Consider the following 20,411-nt stretch of genomic DNA (forward strand, 5'->3'; position numbering starts at 1 on the left):
AATAAACTTGTGGCACACATCCTATGTCAACACTCTCCGTACAATTCTTATATTTAATGTTCACTATTGCATGATGCATTTGAAGTCTGTTGTTTCTACATTTACAAGAATCGTTGATTATGTTTCTATCTTTTCACTGGTAATCATAGTTAATCTTTTGTCATATTTTACTTTCATGTAATATATAGTTCACTATTTCTAGTATGATTAAGCTCTATTTTTAATTTCACTCTGAATTAAAAACTCTTTCAATCATTTCTGTTCTTTTCCAAATACATTTCTGTACTTTAATCGTGGACATTTTATGCATTGTTTTATTTTATAGGACTGAGACTGTTAAATTGATTAGATATAAAATAATAAACATTGAAACTGATTTATTGATATATGTTTGTTTACAGATGGAGCCCCGCCCCGCCCTCCCCTGCCTACAGATCAGACCCCACCCAGACCCCCACCCCCAGACACGGACGACGAGGAAGACATGATCTTCCCCTCCGTACCTCAGGCAAACCAGCCTATCATGGTAAACTGCATGCTTATCTTAAACTTACATTTATTTAATAGAAGAAAAGCTTTTCAAGTGTTATGATAAATATGATATATGATATATATGTTCTTCCAATATCTTGCTCTTATTACAAGAACAGTGATACATATGTTCTGTATTTTGTATCTGCCCTTGCAGGTAGGTATTGATTGTGACGTCATGTGTTTGCGAGCATAACGTCATACTTTTCAAAGAATACAACACCAAATGTGCTTACAAAATAATGACGTAACAATCAATACCTACTAACAAGGGAGCTAACTCTGTAATATGCAAAGATGGAATATCTGCATAGTTAATTGACACAATTTTTACACTAACATATCAGGCACATTGCTTCAGTCCCATACAGTGTTAATATAATGAAAATCACCCAGTGATCAAACCCTGAACTGTTGACTTTACTACTATTCTATAATAAACCAATGACATCTCAACATTGTTATATTGCTGTTACATAATAAACCAATGATATTACCCAAATCTGTCTGAATATATCCCCATACAAAGCATTGATGAATAGAATAGGTTTTAGGTTCAAACTCTCAATTAATCTGTTTTCAAATTTCAGTCTGACCCCAGGTTTTGTAGATACACAGTATACATTATGAAATGTTACATATTTGTTCAAGACTTGACATTATGTATTAATTTCTGATTTAAGATGGCTGCCCATGCCTTACACATGGAGACAAAACAGTGGTCTAGTAAAGATAACGAAATCATCGGTGCCGCCAAACGCATGGCTATCTTGATGGCCAAACTCAGTCAGCTAGTCAGGTAACTTTAGTACTCTAACTTACACTACACAGCAAGCCACTTCTACACGTTAATTGTTTCAATCTAAAGATTAAATAATTACAAATGTTATATAATCATGTATGTTTAACAAAATCGGCAATTAATTGTACCAGATATATTGAAATTGAATATTTTCTAAATCTTTTATATTCCTGAATTCATTGTATGCAATATGGACTTGTATATATATGTCTGCACGTTGTTCGATATTATTCTGATATATTTTACCGCACACTGTGAATTTATTATCAACTCTTGACAAAAAAGGAAAGAAAAACAGTAAATAAATTCACTAGAATGGTGACGGTGTGAGGTGAAAGGGAGATCACTTTGGTATAGAACTTGTATATCTGTAAACTCGAACATCCTGTTGATTTCAGAGGTGAGGGAGGAACAAAGAAAGATCTCATATCTACTGCCAAGAAAATCGCTGAAGCATCAGAGGAAGTGACAAAGCTCGCTAAGAAACTGGCTGCAGAATGTACAGACAAAAAAATGAGAACTGTAAGCAGGACATTCTCCTTTATTAGGGTTTATTAGAGGGCAGACACAATATATGCTGTGTGTATAGTGCTTTTATGTATTTATGACATCTTCTCAAATTAGGAAAACCGACACTGAATCTTTACATATTCCACAAACGTTTTATTTATTTTTTTGCAATAAACTGTTGAAGGGGGCTTATTATTGGGATAAAATGAAGGTAAGATCTTGATATTACCAAATCTCCCAGAGAAACACAAGAGAGTTTATACCATGGTTCAGCATCAGTCAGTTCTATATCCTTGTCATGAGAAGATACTGAAACTTCATGCTTGGTGTAATGGCACTAACTGGGTAGTATCATATATTAATCAGGTCACTGTGACCTTCATTTTACCCTTGACCTAAATTTCAGAAAAAGCTCTGTTCGGGCTCTATCCAGTGAGGAACTGGGACATCAAACTTTGTATATGGGTCCATCTCAAACAAGGTGGAATACAACCTTGGTACAAACAATGTGTGGAAGTTGAATTTATCGTATTGTCTTGTTATTTGATGTTTTTGAGATAGTATTTTATATATTATCTTTTTTTTTTCAGAATCTGTTACAAGTGTGTGAACGTATCCCAACCATAGGTACACAGCTGAAGATCTTGTCTACAGTCAAGGCAACCATGTTAGGAGCTCAAGGTCAGTTTATAGGTCAATGTGTATACGATAATATCATATAAGAAACATTTCAGTTGGATTTCGAAGATAGGTATAAATCTGTTAAAAAAGGTATTAGCCTAGATTTAGTTATAGCCATGGAATACTGTCCATTAATGAAAAAATAGTGGAGAGATTTTAGTTCCAAATATGTTTTCAGTGTTTTGATAATGTTTGATATTATCATCATAAGACATTTATGAAGTGATTTACTAAAATTTTATCATTACTGAAAAAGAAAAGCTGAACATTTTTGGCTTCATTATGTATCAATCATTTAAAAAAGTCCAAATACACTCAGTAATGCTCGTTTGAATAAGATATTAATATAGAAGGATATGAAATTACCTATTTGTAAACATTTCAATGTAGCACAGACTAACGTAAGATTGTAGGAGCTACCTATGTATATTACCCTATAAATAAGAGATTACGAACCTGTGTAAATGATCGTGTAAAGTCTGGATCATTGAGACCAGTTAACTAGCTCAAATATACTACCTGTAGTTCTGAACTGTAGTAATAGATTGATATTATTGAGAGAAAAATACTGATTTGTAAATGTTCTAACATCAAAAAATCCATTTATTAGCGTGTGTGTATTACCCATGGTTTTGGCTTGTAATAAGAGATTGATGTTATTTAGAAAAGATACTTACCATTTCATTAAGGATCAGACCAATTTTCTTGCTTATTTGTATTTCCCATGATTGTTGTAAGTTATTGATATAAGTGAGATAAAACCTACTGATTTATAAACATTTCAACATAGAGCCTATACCAGCACCTGACGGCAGTGAGATAGCCTGTGGTAAAGCTCAATTCTCTTTAGCATGATCCACGACCTGTACAGAGGTCACTAACTAAACCACACATAAAACTTCCCCTCCCACAGTACCAAACTAAAACTGACCAACAAATGTGTGGTTGTGTGCAGAGTTCACGATATCATCTGACGGCTCAGTCTGGGTGTAAAGTTAAGTGGTCAAGTCATGTCTCCAGATTTCATTTCTTTTATATAATTTAAAATACAATGTAATTCAAATACCCTTATTGTAGTTTGGAAATTTTCTGATTTGAAAATATGATAATTTACTGAAATTTAACTTAAATTGTAAAAATGAATTTTCATTACCTCGGCCCAATTGTTCAAAAGATGAATAGGCAAATCACAGTTTAACGACAATTTTCAAATCAAGATAAAATAATTTCTTGACAAACAAACTGAAGAATTCCATTCTATATCTATTTGTTCATTTTAGAAAAGATATGATCACAGATTTTGCAGCAAATAATAATTGAAAAGTTTACCAATCATATGATTAAACTAATCACCTTTTGAACAACTGGACCCAGGTATCTAAGCAGAATGACTCCACAAGGACTAGACCGCCATCATTTGATATATATGGATGATATGGATGATAACATTTGATATCTGATGATAACATTTGATATCTATGGATGATAACATTTGATATCTGGATGTGGATGATAACATTTGATATCTGGATGATAACATTTGATATCTGTGGATGATAACATTTGAATCTGGTTGTAATATTGTGCCTCAGTATTTTGGCTGAGATCAGTTGTTGTTAGTGTAGATCTTGAGATTTGAACTAGAATTGATCTGTTGTTGATTATCTTGCTGATTGCTTAAAATTTTATTTTGAGATAGAATATGATGATCCAGCAGGGATGTATGCGAGACGTATACATCCCAGGATTTCCTGTGATAGTGGGAGAAAACATGACTTTGTTTGTTGTTGTTTTTAACCTAATATGAAATAGTTTTTCAGGTTTTGCATATGAATGATCTTTTTTGCTATTTTAATTGTCAAATAATTATTCATGTCATAAGTGCATCATGCTTGTTATGAAATTGTAGATTAGTGCATCATGCTTTAATTTTCTCCGCTGCATCATTATCATGTTTCTGAATGATTTTGTACTCCATGCTTTCAAAATGCATCCAATCTTAAGTTAAATATAATGTAATCTTATCTCAGTTTCAAAAGGAACAGCTTTTATAAATTAAGGCATATTTATATCAAATAGTAGAGTGTCCATTAAGAGCATGTTAAGTTCAAACCTTGACCAGATGTCTGTGACATTTTCTTAGCCCACCATCATTAGATGGTGGGCTATTCAAATCGCCTTTCGTCCGTGGTCCGTCGTCCGTCCGTCCGTCCGTCCGTTAACAATACTTGTTACCACTATTTCTCAGAAAGTACTGAAGGGATCTTTCTCAAATTTCATATGTAGGTTCCCCTAGGGCCCTAGTTGTACATATTGCATTTTGGGACCGATCGTTCAACAAGATGGCCGACAGGCGGCCATCTTGGATTTTGATAGTTAAAGTTTGTTACCGCTATTTCTCAAAAGTGCTGAAAGGATGTTTCTCAAATTTCATATACAGGTTCCCCTAGGACCCTTGTTGTGCATATTGCATTTTGGCTCCGATCGGTCAACAAGATGGCCGACAGGCGGCCATCTTGGATTTTGATAGTTAAAGTTTGTTACCTGCTATTTCTCAAAAAGTACTGAAGGGATCTTTTTCAAATTTCATATGTAGGTTCCCCTAGGGCCCTAGTTGTGCATATTGCATTTTGAGACCGATCGTTCAACAAGATGGCCGACAGGCGGCCATCTTGATTTTGATAGTTAAAGTTTGTTACCGCTATTTCTCAAAAAGTGCTGAAAGGATGTTTCTCAAATTTCATATACAGGTTCCCCTAGGACCCCTAGTTGTGCATATTGCATTTTGGCTCCGATCGGTCAACAAGATGGCCGACAGGCGGCCATCTTGGATTTTGATAGTTAAAGTTTGTTACCGCTATTTCTCAAAAAGTACTGAAGGGATCTTTCTCAAATTTCATATGTAGGTTCCCCTAGGGCCCTAGTTGTGCATATTGCATTTTGGGACCGATCGGTTCAACAAGATGGCCGACAGGCGGCCATCTTGGATTTTGATAGTTAAAGTTTGTTACTGCTATTTCTCAAAAAGTACTGAAGAGATCTTTCTCAAATTTCATATATAGATTCCCCTAGAGCCCTAGTTGTGCATATTGCATTTTGGGACTGATCGGTCAACAAGATGGCCGACAGGCAGCCATCTTGGATTTTGATAGTTAAAGTTTGTTACCGCAATTTCTCAAAAAGTGCTGAAGGGATCTTTCTCAAATTTCATATGTAGGTTCCCCTAGGACCCTAGTTGTGCATATTGCATTTTAGGACCGATCGGTGAACAAGATGGCCGACAGGTGGCCATCTTGGATTTTGATAGTTAAAGTTTGTTACAGCTATTACTCAAAAAGTACTGAAGGGGTCTTTCTCAAATTTCGTATATAGGTTCTTCTAGGGCCCTAGTTGTGCATATTGCATTTTGGGACCGATCGTTCAACAAGATGGCCAACAGGACGGCCATCTTGGATTTTGATAGTTAAAGATTGTTACCGCTATTTCTCAAAAAGTACTAAAGGTATCGTTCACAAATTTCATATGAAGGTTCCCCAAGGACCCTAGTTGTGCAATATTGTTATTTGTGACCGATCGGTAAAACAAGATGGCCGACCGACGGCCATCTTGGATTTTGATTGTTTAAGTTTGTTACCGCTATTTCTCAGAAAGTACTGAAGGGATCTCTCTCAAATTTTATGTGTAGGTTCCCCTTGTACCATAGTTGTGCATAGTACCTTTTAGGACTGATGCATAATGCCTTTCGGGACTGATCGGTAAACAAGATAGCCAACCGGCCGCCATCTTAGATTTCATTGTTGAAGTTTGTTACCACTATTTCTTAGAAAGTACTATAGCGATCTGTCTCAAATTTTATATGTCGTGTGTTTGAAAAAGTTTGAAAAGCAGGGAAAAGATCCCTCTTTCCATTGTCAGACATAGATCATTCTTTGGTGGGCGCTAAGATCCCTCTGGGATCTCTTGTCTTATAGAAATGTTACATCATCAATATTAAAATGGGATCCATGGACAAAAAATAATACAAATATTGGTTTCTTTTTTAGGGTTAACTCCTTTTTTGTCGTGTCTCATTTCATCCTAATTTCAAATTAAGGATGGGCCTTAATGTCTTAAATGATCGACCTTCTTGTTTTATATTGAGTTATTATGAAGCGTAGAATAAGAGTTACATTAAGACAATGGTGTGGTCACCTAGTACTGAAAGGTTATAAAGTCACCAGGCAGGTTTATAGAAACCTAGGTCATTTTTTTGGCCCACTGACCAGTTGTCAGTAGGGTCAGTAGGGGAGATCTGCATCAGCCATGTAAAGACTGTCAAGTCATTGTCTGGTGTGTATTTGTTATTGTCATATACACAACACCTTCCGTACTGGGCGACTTACTGGTCAATTTCTGGTGTACCTATAAATGTCAAAGGTGGTCAGTGAATCATCTGACCGTCAGTGGTCAGTTTCTCTGTAGTTGTGTGTACATTATGTTGCTTGTATGTGTTAAAACTTGAGTACCATATATACTTTACTAATGAGTTTTAATCAAAATCTTCCAATGGGTGTCTTCTCATATTCAAAATAAAACTTAACTTGTACCAAAAAAAGGAAAAGGAGAAAATTTTAACTGCTTTTACCAGGTAATTCATTTGATAACCACTATACAGCTGCTGTGTGTGTGTCATTGTATCCAATACCAAAATCTTAATTAACATGGAAGAATATATAATTAGATAAAAGAATTGTACAGACTAATTTTCAATAATATTCACTCTACAGATCATTACCAATATCTTAATTAATATGGAAAATATGTATTTAGATAAAAGAATTGTACAGACTAATTTTCAATAATATTCACTCTACAGATCATTACCAATATCTTAATTAATATGGAAGATTATGTATTTAGATAAAAGAATTGTACAGACTAATTTTCAATACTATCCACTCTACAGATCATTACCAATATCTTAATTAATATGGAAGATTATGTATTTAGATAAAAGAATTGTACAGACTAATTTTCAATACTATCCACTCTACAGATCATTACCAATATCTTAATTAATATGGAAGATTATGTATTTAGATAAAAGAATTGTACAGACTAATTTTCAATACTATCCACTCTACAGATCATTACCAATATCTTAATTAATATGGAAGATTATGTATTTAGATAAAAGAATTGTACAGACTAATTTTCAATACTATTCACTCTACAGATCATTACCAATATCTTAATTAATATGGAAGATTATGTATTTAGATAAAAGAATTGTACAGACTAATTTTCAATACTATCCACTCTACAGATCAATAGCCCAGATATAACAGACTTCTCATCCTGTCAATGTATCATTCTGTCTTATTCTGTTGCTTTCTATTTGGTATACACTATACATTTACATGCTATACACACAGTAAACCAGATATATGTACCAACAATGATCATTGTATTCTACATATTCTTGTACATAACTTTTCTGGCTTTGGTAATTGGGATCACATATATATGCACATACATATCTGGTGTTCTGGTGTTTCAAGCTTAAGACATGATTCTTGAAGTTTTTGAAAAATTCAAATTATGAATATTACACATAAAGTAACAATATCAATAGCCCTACATTCAGATAGATATTTCCATTGCTGTTTTTCAAAGGTTGTACATTATCATTTAACTTTTTAATCATTTCATGCTCTTATTAAATTTGGTAATTGAAAAAGATTCAATTTCAATTTGATTTGAAATATTGATATTTATATATAATATTGAACATCATCAACTTAACCTTGTATGGCGAAAATGTTTTATTGTGCTTCAATTTGAGTATTTTACTGGTCCTGGCTAATACTGGTACTTTTCACTCTTTAAGTACACTTTTGAGTTAAGTACCTGGATTATTTGGCCAAAAAAATTCTGAACTTGTAGAGATGTACAAATATACTCATTTGCTTCTCCATAGAGCACATTCTCGAAGCATCGAATATGTACCTGAGAAGTGTCTGCTAAAACTTTTTTATCTGAAGTCTTTTCCAGTTTTACTTTTAACCAAAACTTGTATGTTTTTGTGATATTATGTATGATACACACATTTACTGAGATACAGCTGTTTGTTGTGCCTTTAGATTTTAGAACAATAATGTATTGTTGTCCATGTGTGTTATTTATGCTATATATAACCATTCATGATCATTTCTAACCCACTTGCATCTTGGTTTTTTTCCTGCTTTTTCTGCGTGCCTGTTGCCATGGAACAGAGTCTAGTAAGTGCTTTAACGCTTTCTGATGAATCGTACTGAGAACTTTTGTATTTTGAAACAATTTTTGAACCAACCTTTGACTAGTTGGTACAGGTTTGTCATATTCTGTATGAAATTCCAGTTAACTTGCCATACACTTTGCTTGGTTTACTCGTATAAAAACCCCTGATGACAAGAGATTTCCTCCATCTATATATTTCTCATAGGCAATGAATTGCTTTGGATTTTCCTCATTATGCTCTACTCTACCCAACAATTGATCAACTACTACTCCTAAACTACTGGAGTGATTGCAACAATACTTCGTAGCAATAATCCTCATAAAGTGTATATGTGCGTAATCTATATCAGAACAAGATATCTCAACCTCCTGTCGAGTTCTTTGTAATAAAACAATTAAACATTTACTTGGGGTTAAGGGGGGGGGGGATAAGGTTTCCTCATGGACCACATGCAATTCTAGTCTTTGAGATGTTTTTACAATGCAGACCTTGACCTTTTACCACTATACCCCTTAATTGCCCTCTTGTTTGAGAGTCTGCTACCATAGTTTTCAACGAAAACGTGCAAAGCTAATATTAGGTCTTTAAAGAGCATCTCACCCTCTGTGTAATAGAGAAATTGTGAGACGTATGTATATATATATATATAGTGAACAGCTAGATCTTTAATGATATTACTTATGTTGAAACCCATTTTAGGCACCATAGTTGCTAATTATAGTGAACATATGGCATGTAATTTTAGTCTGATTTCTTAGGGAACACCTGTAACCATCATTTCAGTTATAATCACAAACCAAATAGGTCAATTGAAGTGATAATCCACCTTGATAGTTTCTGAGGAAGAATTTTAATGTATAAAATGTGGCAAATATGGCAAGTCAATTGGGCCTTTCATTATATAAGAAATTATATTAGCACTTAAAGCTGTGTGTATCATTAATAAGCTTGACTAACACTTCATGATGACATTGTCATAACAAAGGCTTTTAGTTATTAATTAATAGGATTCAGAAAATTCTTATCAGCAGTATGATGATGCGTTTTATATTTCTATACTTTGTATCTGTAGTTTTCATACATTATATGATAATAAGTCAAATTGATTGGTATTTTGATGATAATTCCACATTCAGATATATAAATTTACAAGTAAATATTTAGACCTTCCATGGTTATCATTTCCTGACTTTCTGACATATCACAGGTTCAGAGGAAGACCAGGAAGCTACTGAGATGCTTGTCGGGAACGCCCAGAATCTCATGCAGGCTGTCAAAGAAACAGTGAGGGCTGCAGAAGCTGCTTCAATTAAAATCAGGGTAGATTCCGGGTAAGTGTCTCAAAATCAGGCTAGATATTGAGTTACGTGTCTCACACAAAATCTGGATAGATCCTGGGTAAATGTTTCACAGTAATTAGGGTAGATTCCTGGTAACTGTCTCACACAAAATCAGGGTAGACTCCAGGTTAATGTTTCACATTAATCAGGGTAGATTCCTGGTAACTGTCTCACACAAAATCAGGGTAGACTCCAGGTAAATGTTTCACATTAATCAGGGTAGATTCGTGGTAACTGTCTCACACAAAATCAGGGTAGACTCCAGGTAAATGTTTCACAGTAATCAGTGTAGATTCCGGGTAACTGTCTCACACTAAATCAGGGTAGACTCCAGGTAAATGTTTCACAGAAATCAGGGTAGATTCCGGGAAACTGTCTCACACTAAATCAGGGTAGACTCCAGGAAAATGTTTCACAGTAATCAGGGTAGATTCCTGGTAACTGTCTCACACTCAATCAGGGTAGACTCCAGGTAAATGTTTCACAGAAATCAGGGTAGATTCTGGGTAACTGTCTCACACTAAATCAGGGTAGACTTCAGGTAAATGTTTCACATTAATTAGGGTAGATTCCTGGTAACTGTCTCACACAAAATCAGGGTAGACTCCAGGTTAATGTTTCACATTAATCAGGGTAGATTCGTGGTAACTGTCTCACACACAAAATCAGGGTAGACTCCAGGTGAATGTTTCACAGTAATCAGGGTAGATTCCTGGTAAGTGTCTCACACTAAATCAGGGTAGACTCCAGGTTAGCCCAAGATACTCTGGCCCTGACACCAGACTTAGACATTTAGATGACAGATAGATGTCTGGTTTAGGGCTAGAGCGCAGTAGTACTCGAAAATCTGGAATAAGCCGACACCCGTTTGGTATCGGGCCAGGCACTCTCCGATTCAGGCTACTTACAAAATATTACTACCGAGAATCGCCACTTACCTTGGTCTTTTAACAAATGAATAATTTATCTACTCATAGCCATCCATTTCATCACGCATGCACATTCTATTGTGTCAACACAGTAGTTTCTTTTCCGCAACTTTAAATTTCCCTCGTCGTCGTCGCCATTTTCTCGTGGTATGCAAGTCATCTTTAATCTTGGCAGATTGCTATATTTTGGTAGAAATGATATTCTTTTGTTGTATAGACTAAGGTTAGTGGTGCTTCTCTGTGGTCAGTCTGAATGGGAGAGTACTTGGCCCGATACCAAACGGTGTCGGCTTATTCCAGGTTTTCTAGTACTACTGCGCTCTGGCCCTAAACCAGACATCTATCTGTCATGATGTCTAAGTCTGGTGTCAGGGCCAGAGTATCTCGGGCTAACTCCAGGTAAATGTTTCACAGTAATCAGGGTAGATTCCGGGTAACTGTCTCACACTAAATCAGGGTAGACTCCAGGTAAATGTTTCACATTAATCAGGGTAGATTCCTGGTAAGTGTCTCACACAAAATCAGGGTAGACTCCAGGTAAATGTTTCACATTAATCAGGGTAGATTCCTGGTAAGTGTCTCACACAAAATCAGGGTAGACTCCAGGTAAATGTTTCACATTAATCAGGGTGGATTCCTGGTAAGTGTCTCACACAAAATCAGGGTAGACTCCAGGTAAATGTTTCACATTAATCAGGTAGATTCCTTGTAACTGTCGCACACAAAATCAGGGTAGACTCCAGGTAAATGTTTCACAGTAATCAGGGTAGATTCCTGGTAACTGTCTCACACAAAATCAGGGTAGACTCCAGGTAAATGTTTCACATTAATCAGGGTAGATTCCTGGTAACTGTCTCACACAAAATCAGGGTAGACTCCATTTAAATGTTTCACATTAATCAGGGTAGATTCCTTGTAACTGTTTCACACAAAATCAGGGTAGACTCCAGGTAAATGTTTCACATTAATCAGAGTAGATTCCTGGTAACTGTCTCACACTAAATCAGGGTAGACTCCAGGTAAATGTTTCACATTAATCAGGGTAGATTCCTGGTAAGTGTCTCACATTCAAAATCAGGGTAGACTGGTAAATGTTTCACATTAATCAGGGGTAGATTACACTGTCTCACACAAAATCAGGGTAGACTCCAGGTAAATGTTTCACATTAATCAGAGTAGATTCCTGGTTAATCAGGGTAGAGATTACCCTGATTGTGTGAAACAAAACTGTGTCTCACAAAAATCAGGGTAGACCCAGGTAAATGTTTCAATTAATCAGAGTACATTCCTGGTAACTGTCTCCATTTTGTGTGAGACAGTTACAAGGTTTCACAGTAATTAACCCTGATTAATGTCAGGGATTTTGTGTGAGGACAGATTACCCTGATTAATGTGAAACATTTCTGGAGTCTACCCTGATTTAGTGTGAGACAATCAGGGTAGACTCCAGGTAAATGAAACATTTCACTGGTAAGTCAGATTTAGTGTGAGACATTCCTGGTAAGTGTCTCACACTAAATCAGGGTAGACTCCAGGTAAATGTTTCACATTAATCAGGGTAGATTCCTGGTAAGTGTCTCACACAAAATCAGGGTAGACTCCAGGTACACTAAATGTTAGACTCCAGGTAAATGTTTCACATTAATCAGGGTAGATTCCTGGTAAGTGTCTCACACTAAATCAGGGTAGACTCCAGGTAAATGTTTCACATTAATCAGGGTAGATTCCTGGTAACTGTCTCACACAAAATCAGGGTAGACTCCAGGTAAATGTTTCACATTAATCAGGGTAGATTCCTGGTAAGTGTCTCACACTAAATCAGGGTAGACTCCAGGTAAATGTTTCACATTAATCAGGGTAGATTCCTGGTAAGTGTCTCACACTAAAATCAGGGTAGACTCCAGGTAAATGTTTCACATTAATCAGGGTAGATTTAGTGTTCACACAAATCAGGGTAGATTCCTGGTATAAATGTTTCACATTAATCAGGGTAGATTCCTGGTAAGTGTCTCACACAAAATCAGGGTAGACACCAGGTAAATGTTTCACAGTAATCAGGGTAGATTCCTGGTAACTGTCTCACACTAAATCAGGGTAGACTCCAGGTAAATGTTTCACATTAATCAGGGTAGATTCCTGGTAACTGTCTCACACTAAATCAGGGTAGACTCCAGGTAAATGTTTCACATTAATCAGGGTAGATTCCTGGTAACTGTCTCACACAAAATCAGGGTAGACTCCAGGTAAATGTTTCACATTAATCAGGGTAGATTCCTGGTAACTGTCTCACACAAAATCAGGGTAGACTCCAGGTAAATGTTTCACATTAATCAGGGTAGATTCCTGGTAACTGTCTCACACAAAATCAGGGTAGACTCCAGGTAAATGTTTCACATTAATCAGGGTAGATTCCTGGTAACTGTCTCACACAAAATCAGGGTTGACTCCAGGTAAATGTTTCACATTAATCAGGGTAGATTCCTTGTAACTGTCTCACACAAAATCAGGCTACTTACAGGGTTGACTCCAGGTAAATGTTTCACATTAATCAGGGTAGATTCCTTGTAACTGTCTCACACAAAATCAGGGTAGACTCCAGGTGAATGTTTCACAGTAATCAGGGTAGATTCCTGGTAACTGTCTCACACAAAATCAGGGTAGACTCCAGTTAAATGTTTCACATTAATCAGGGTAGATTCCTGGTAAGTGTCTCACACAAAATCAGGGTAGACTCCAGGTAAATGTTTCACATTAATCAGGGTAGATTCCTGGTAACTGTCTCACACAAAATCAGGGTAGACTCCAGTTAAATGTTTCACATTAATCAGGGTAGATTCCTGGTAAGTGTCTCACACAAAATCAGGGTAGACTCCAGGTAAATGTTTCACATTAATCAGGGTAGATTCCTGGTAAGTGTCTCACACAAAATCAGGGTAGACTCCAGGTAAATGTTTCACATTAATCAGGGTAGATTCCTGGTAACTGTCTCACACAAAATCAGGGTAGACTCCAGGTAAATGTTTCACAGTAATCAGGGTAGATTCTGGTAAGTGTCTCACACTAAATCAGGGTAGACTCCAGGTAAATGTTTCACATTAATCAGGGTAGATTCCTGGTAAGTGTCTCACACAAAATCAGGGTAGACTCCAGGTAAATGTTTCACATTAATCAGGGTAGATTCCTGGTAACTGTCTCACACAAAATCAGGTAGACTCCATTTAAATGTTTCACAGTAATTAGGGTAGATTCCTGGTAAGCGTCTCACACTAAATCAGGGTAGACTCCAGGTAAATGTTTCACAGAAATCAGGGTAGATTCTGGGAAACTGTCTCACACTAAATCAGGGTAGACTCCAGGTAAATGTTTCACATTAATCAGGGTAGATTCCTGGTAACTGTTCTCACATAAATCAGGGTAGATTCCTGGTAAGTGTCTCACACAAAATCAGGGTAGACACCAGGTAAATGTTTCACAGAAATCAGGGTAGATTCCTGGTAAGTGTCTCACACTAAATCAGGGTAGACTCCAGGTAAATGTTTCACATTAATCAGGGTAGATTCCTGGTAACTGTCTCACACAAAATCAGGGTAGACTCCAGGTAAATGTTTCACATTAATCAGGGTAGATTCCTGGTAACTGTCTCACACTAAATCAGGGTAGACTCCAGGTAAATGTTTCACAGTAATCAGGGTAGATTCCGGGTAACTGTCTCACACTAAATCAGGGTAGACTCCAGGTAAATGTTTCACATTAATCAGGGTAGATTCCTGGTAACTGTCTCACACTAAATCAGGGTAGACTCCAGGTTAAATGTTTCACAGTAATCAGGGTAGATTCTAGATTGGTTTTTCACCAATCTACTTAAAATATAGATATTTATTTTCACCTTGTTACATAAACAAAGTGAGAGTATAAAGATCTGTATTGTGATCATATTGGTGTTTTACTGGGATGTTATCTCACTCCAAGTCAGGCTAGATTCTTAGTTGGTGTGTCACACATCCAAGTTTGGAGAAAACTGTGCCATTCAAAATTTTGGAGGATTCTTAGTTTCCCAGAAAACATCAGGGAAGATTCGGAGAAACTGTATTTTAAGTGTATAAGCTATATCTGCAATTATCTTACACTTTTTTTTTCAAATTATCGTCTGATTTTAGTTTTGTCCACATATAAGCCACTTTGGTTTATAAGTTGCATTCCTGATTTCCATGGGGAAAGTTTTGGCTTATGATCTGTAAAATACAGTATATCAGTTCCAGTTTGATATTGAAGATAATTTGATGAAATTACTATGTGTTCCAGATATACAATCCGCTGGTTGAGGAAGAGACCGTGGTACACCTCATGAGACTGAATGGTCCAATGGTAGAGGATACAAATTCTAGTAGAAGGAACAGGCTGGAGATTCCATGGAACAGAATAGAATGGTCTGGTGCAGGACTGGACAGGGAAAAGTCATGTGATTGGGGCGGGATAGTGTGTTTGTACAGGCTGTTGTCAGTAAATGTGTACATGTGGGTTAATATAGCTTCTTATACGAATGTCTGTGTGTATTGAAGAAAAATCATTTTAAAAAAATGTGTATGTATAGGCTCATTATAACAAACGACTTAGTAGTTCTTTTGAATTGCTTGCTCTTAAAAAATTTGAAACAAGAAAGATATGCCATATTGGCATAGTGGATAAAAAGTCACAGTATTTTACAACCAGCCTCTATGCTGTGAGTCTGAATCCAAAAAGATACTTTTTTCAATTCCAGGATATGAAAGTTAATATTTTCACATTATATTATTTATGTAGTGAAAATATAAAAGAATTAACAGCTTTATTTTATGATCATTGATTGGATTCAGTGGAAATTATACAGAACTTCAAATTGATTTGGTATAGTCAACATATTAGTGGAGTATGTGTGATTTTCAGTATACTGGGAAACATATTTATGGGGCTTACAACATGTTGACATCAATTACTGATACTTATGATCAGTATAAATCTGATACTCATGATCAGTAATAATTTCAGAATCCACAAATGTATCAAACACTATTTTGTGTGATAAAAGAGTACTATTGTTTTACTCTGATTTTCTCCTTTTTCCGTCAATTATCATCAATTCTTAAAAAAACTAAAAAAACTTTTACCGTAGTCTTTATCACAACAGTTATAGAGAAACATTGAAAATTTACAGTTATTTGTCCTGAAAAAGTTGTAATTTACCATGCTAGCCCCATGTTATCTGTCAAATATTGTTGTCTCCCTTTAATGTAGCTATACATGTACATTTATGCGTAATTCCTATTTCAATCATTTCATTTAGAATATTTTTTTGTTTTTGTATGTATTTGTTTTTTTACTAGAGCTTAGCTAGAAAGAGCTCTGTGTTGATGTTTGTTTGCTGTGTGCTGTTGTATATAAATGGATGTAAAGATATTTGTCCTAGGGACGCCCTATTTATGACGACATGGTGCTATATTAATTATCAATTACGTATGTTAACTCATTAGGTTCCTGGTACGGTCCGTGTATATCGCTATTAAGTAATCATGCGGTATAAAACCATAATCTCTAAATACTTTTAATACAAGAAATTCATTTTGTTAGTTTCTAGAACGAAAACGATATTGATAAAGTACAATTGACTGTCACTTGTCGTGATTGTGACGTCATATTTTGACATAATTTTGTGACATCACAATCGACGGAAAGACGGAAAGTAGGACTAATCCTACTTCCCCCATGTCATTTAAGGATCTAGAAACCCCCGTATTTCTATAATACTTATAAATTATTTTCAATATACATCATCTATATAACATTAATGTTTATCAATTTGTGTTGAGGGAGTATGACGACTTTACACCTACTATATATTACCAAAGAGATACCTCATTCATCTGTCGGCCAATAGAAATCAAGCAGTTACGATAAGGCTTTAATTCCTTGTCTTTACTATGTAGGAGCATCATGTTCATAGGATTCAATGTTTTCCATGTTCTAATTAAGGTTTCATTATCAATTTATTTCATAAGGAAAATGGCATTTGATGGAAAATAGGATAATTTGTTACCAACATACTGTCAAAACCGCTTTAATAAGAAGTATGTAACAGATTTTGTTTAGAATGACAAATTACTGAAATTCAAGATTTTCTCCATAATTAAAGAATGAAATTGTATGTTGCTACTAGGCAAAAATGAAAGAAGAATGTCTTTAGAAAATTGCAGATTATGTATACAACTCTGTATTGTATTTAATACGATAATTTTTATTTTATACAAACCTTCAAACCAGACTCTTACCAGCTAAGTATGTATCACACTATCTTTATATACTGTGTCTGTAAGTATTATCCTGGATATTATGCCAGAACATGTAAATAGATTCTACTGTAAAACCTTGCTGAATAATCTTCTGCGGGACATTATATTGCTTGTGCCATAGCTAGTCATCCTGTAGCCCATATTTTACTCTGTTACTTATCCTTTACTGTATTGTACTTATGAGACATTTTACATTAGTATATATTTTTTTGACTATTTGATTGAAGAGTTTCCGATCAAACATTCTTTACTGTTATTTGGTAGCTTCTGAATAGCAATCCTTTGCTTAATGTTTCTTGAAAGAGTAACTGTTTTAAAGGGAGATAATTTTACATTCATTATTGTTATAAAAAGTAGTGTATGAGTTGAGTTTTGGATTTCTTTAATGGAATTATTTAGAAATATTACATGTTATCATTTGCTAAATTATTAGAGCAATCATGAATACAGTTTGATTATTTTCTGTCATTTTAACCATGACCTGAAAAAACCGAATGAAATTTAAAAAGATGTATAGTTTATAAGGTTGAGCATTAGGATTCTATGTTTTATTTTCTGAAACTCCTATTACATTTTCTCAACCTTAGATGTTAAGAATCGAGATTTGACATACGAGCAATGATTATTAATATGTGAAACAACATTACCAAATAATTGTATACAATTGATCTATTTCTGTTTAGAAGTGTCACATATCCTTCGAATAAATGTTGTTATATGATGGATATAATAGATTGTCAGCATTGGATAGGATAATAAGTTCTAAATGATACATTAATATTATCTGTTTGGTTTGTTTCTGGAACACATTGTGTAAAATTCATTGTCTCCATGACCACATGGTTTTACTCAGGTGTTAGGCCAGTCTGGTATTCCAGAGTTAATGCCCTCTGTTTCATTCCATCAGTACCTCTGGAAAACAAAGGGAAGTAATTCAGATAGATCAGAATGGAGTTAGACTCTCCGAAGTTCTAGATTGTTAACAATACTCAACACATCTTAATAAAGTTCTCACCAGGCCTCATCATGTACAGTCACATTGATTCCTAGACTATAGTCTGTTAAAGTACAAAACTGCTGAACTATCAAGGATTTTTTGAAGAAAAGCAGGTGAAATGTTATTACCCTAAAATGAAATTTATTAGAACAAAAAATTGAAGAGTCCATAATATCTGTGTAGGAATGATTGAATCTTCACAGTTTTCAAATTTTTAGTGGTACTTAACAATCAATCATTTATGAAGCATGAAGTTGTATACATCGATCATTAGCCTTTTAATGTTACTATTGTACAAATATAATTGGACTTTAATGGAAAGATTACTCTTCTGTAATCTATACCTCTGACCCCTCCTGTCAAAAGTGAACTGTCCTATTCCATTGATATGGTCAAGCCTACTTATGACACATAGGGAGGAATGGAGTTAATATATTTATAAAGCTATATTATAGATATCACTTGTTGTAAGAGAATATGTTTTCCAATTATGAAGCTAATTTTTATCTTCTCCAAATATTTTATATTTTGCTATATTTAAGTGCAATTAGCTGCCTGTGTATAATGTTGATTTTTATGGGCACAGAAGTATAAAATTGTGTTTGGTAAAACCCAACCCACTTTTGTTTACACTCTATACTGTTTAATAGTGCCTTTAGCAAATTTATGATATATTTGTATACAATAAATCTCACACTTTATAAACACACGTTGGAGTTGACTTCTTATTGATTTCCACAAACTATATACACTACACAATGTTCTCTTGTCGACATGAGAAAGCCATAAATTTGAACTTAAGAAAATATTCTTTGAGCTTTGGATTAAATATTTGAGCTCTTAGTCAACACGTGAGGTCTCAGCTTGGTGGGGTTATACTCCCCAAATACATTTGTACCATTTGTTTAGAAGAGACTAGAAACACTACTGCTACCCATTATTAGCCCACCATCATCAGATGGTGGGCTATTCAAATCGCCTTTCGTCCGTGGTCCGTCCGTCCGTCCGTCCGTCCGTCCGTTAACAATTCTTGTTACCGCTAATTCTCAGAAAGTGCTGAAGGGATCTTTCTCAAATTTCATATGTAGGTTCCCCTAGGACTCTAGTTGTGCATATTGCATTTTGGGACCGATCGGTCAACAAGATGGCCGACAGGAAGCCATCTTTGATTTTGATAGTTAAAGTTTGTTACCGCTATTTCTCAAAAAGTACTGCAGGGATCTTTCTCTATTTTCATATATAGGTTCCCCTAGGGCCCTAGTTGTGCATATTGCATTTTGGGACTGATCGGTCAACAAGATGGCCGACAGGCAGCCATCTTGGATTTTGATAATTAAAGTTTGTTACCGCTATTTCTCAAAAAGTACTGCAGGGATCTTTCTCAAATTTCATATATAGGTTCCCCTAGGGCCCTAGTTGTGCATATTGCATTTTGGGACCGATCGGTCAACAAGATGGCCGACAGGCGGCCATCTTGGATTTTGATAGTTAAAGTTTGTTACCGCTATTTCTCAGAAAGTACTGAAGGGATCTTTCTCAAATTTCATATGTAGGTTCCCCAAGGACCCTAGTTGTGCATATTGCATTTTGGGACCGATCGGTCAACAAGATGGCCGACAGGTGGCCATCTAGGATTTTGATAGTTAAAGTTTGTTACCGCTATTTCTCAAAAAGTACTGAAGGGATCTTTCTCAAATTTCATATACAGGTTCCCCTAGGACCCTAGTTGTGCATATTACATTTTGGGACCGATCGGTGAACAAGATGGCCGACAGGTGGCCATCTTGGATTTTGACAGTTAAAGTTTGTTACCGCTATTACTCAAAAAGTACTGAAGGGATCTTTCTCAAATTTCATATATAGGTTTCCCTAGGGCCCTAGTTGTGCATATTGCATTTTGGAAACCGATCAGTCAACAAGATGGCTTGGATTTTGATAGTTAAAGTTTGTTACCGCTATTTCTCAAAAAGTACTGAAGGTATCGTTTACAAATTTCATATGAAGGTTCCCCAAGGACCCTAGTTGTGCATATTGTTAAT

At 35.5% G+C, this 20,411-nt stretch overlaps 1 protein-coding gene across 17 annotated transcripts in view; it reads left to right on the forward strand.

Moving 5' to 3' along the window:
• Positions 1-19,081, forward strand: part of LOC138329525 (vinculin-like) — a 66,820-nt gene extending 47,739 nt beyond the window's left edge. For 16 of the 17 annotated variants that reach the window (XM_069276568.1, XM_069276569.1, XM_069276571.1 and 13 more), the window contains 7 exons: positions 402-526; positions 1,215-1,330; positions 1,732-1,855; positions 2,434-2,524; positions 3,315-3,353; positions 9,991-10,114; positions 15,355-19,081. In XM_069276568.1, the coding sequence (XP_069132669.1) occupies positions 402-526; positions 1,215-1,330; positions 1,732-1,855; positions 2,434-2,524; positions 3,315-3,353; positions 9,991-10,114; positions 15,355-15,400 (665 nt within the window). In that variant the 3' untranslated portion in view covers positions 15,401-19,081. The remainder of the gene's footprint in view (positions 1-401; positions 527-1,214; positions 1,331-1,731; positions 1,856-2,433; positions 2,525-3,314; positions 3,354-9,990; positions 10,115-15,354) is intronic. The other variant, XM_069276570.1, reaches the window with a different exon arrangement.
• The last annotated feature ends 1,330 nt before the right edge of the window (positions 19,082-20,411 follow it).

Source organism: Argopecten irradians, chromosome 8 (assembly GCF_041381155.1).
Source record: "Argopecten irradians isolate NY chromosome 8, Ai_NY, whole genome shotgun sequence".
NCBI lineage: Eukaryota > Metazoa > Mollusca > Bivalvia > Pectinida > Pectinidae > Argopecten > Argopecten irradians.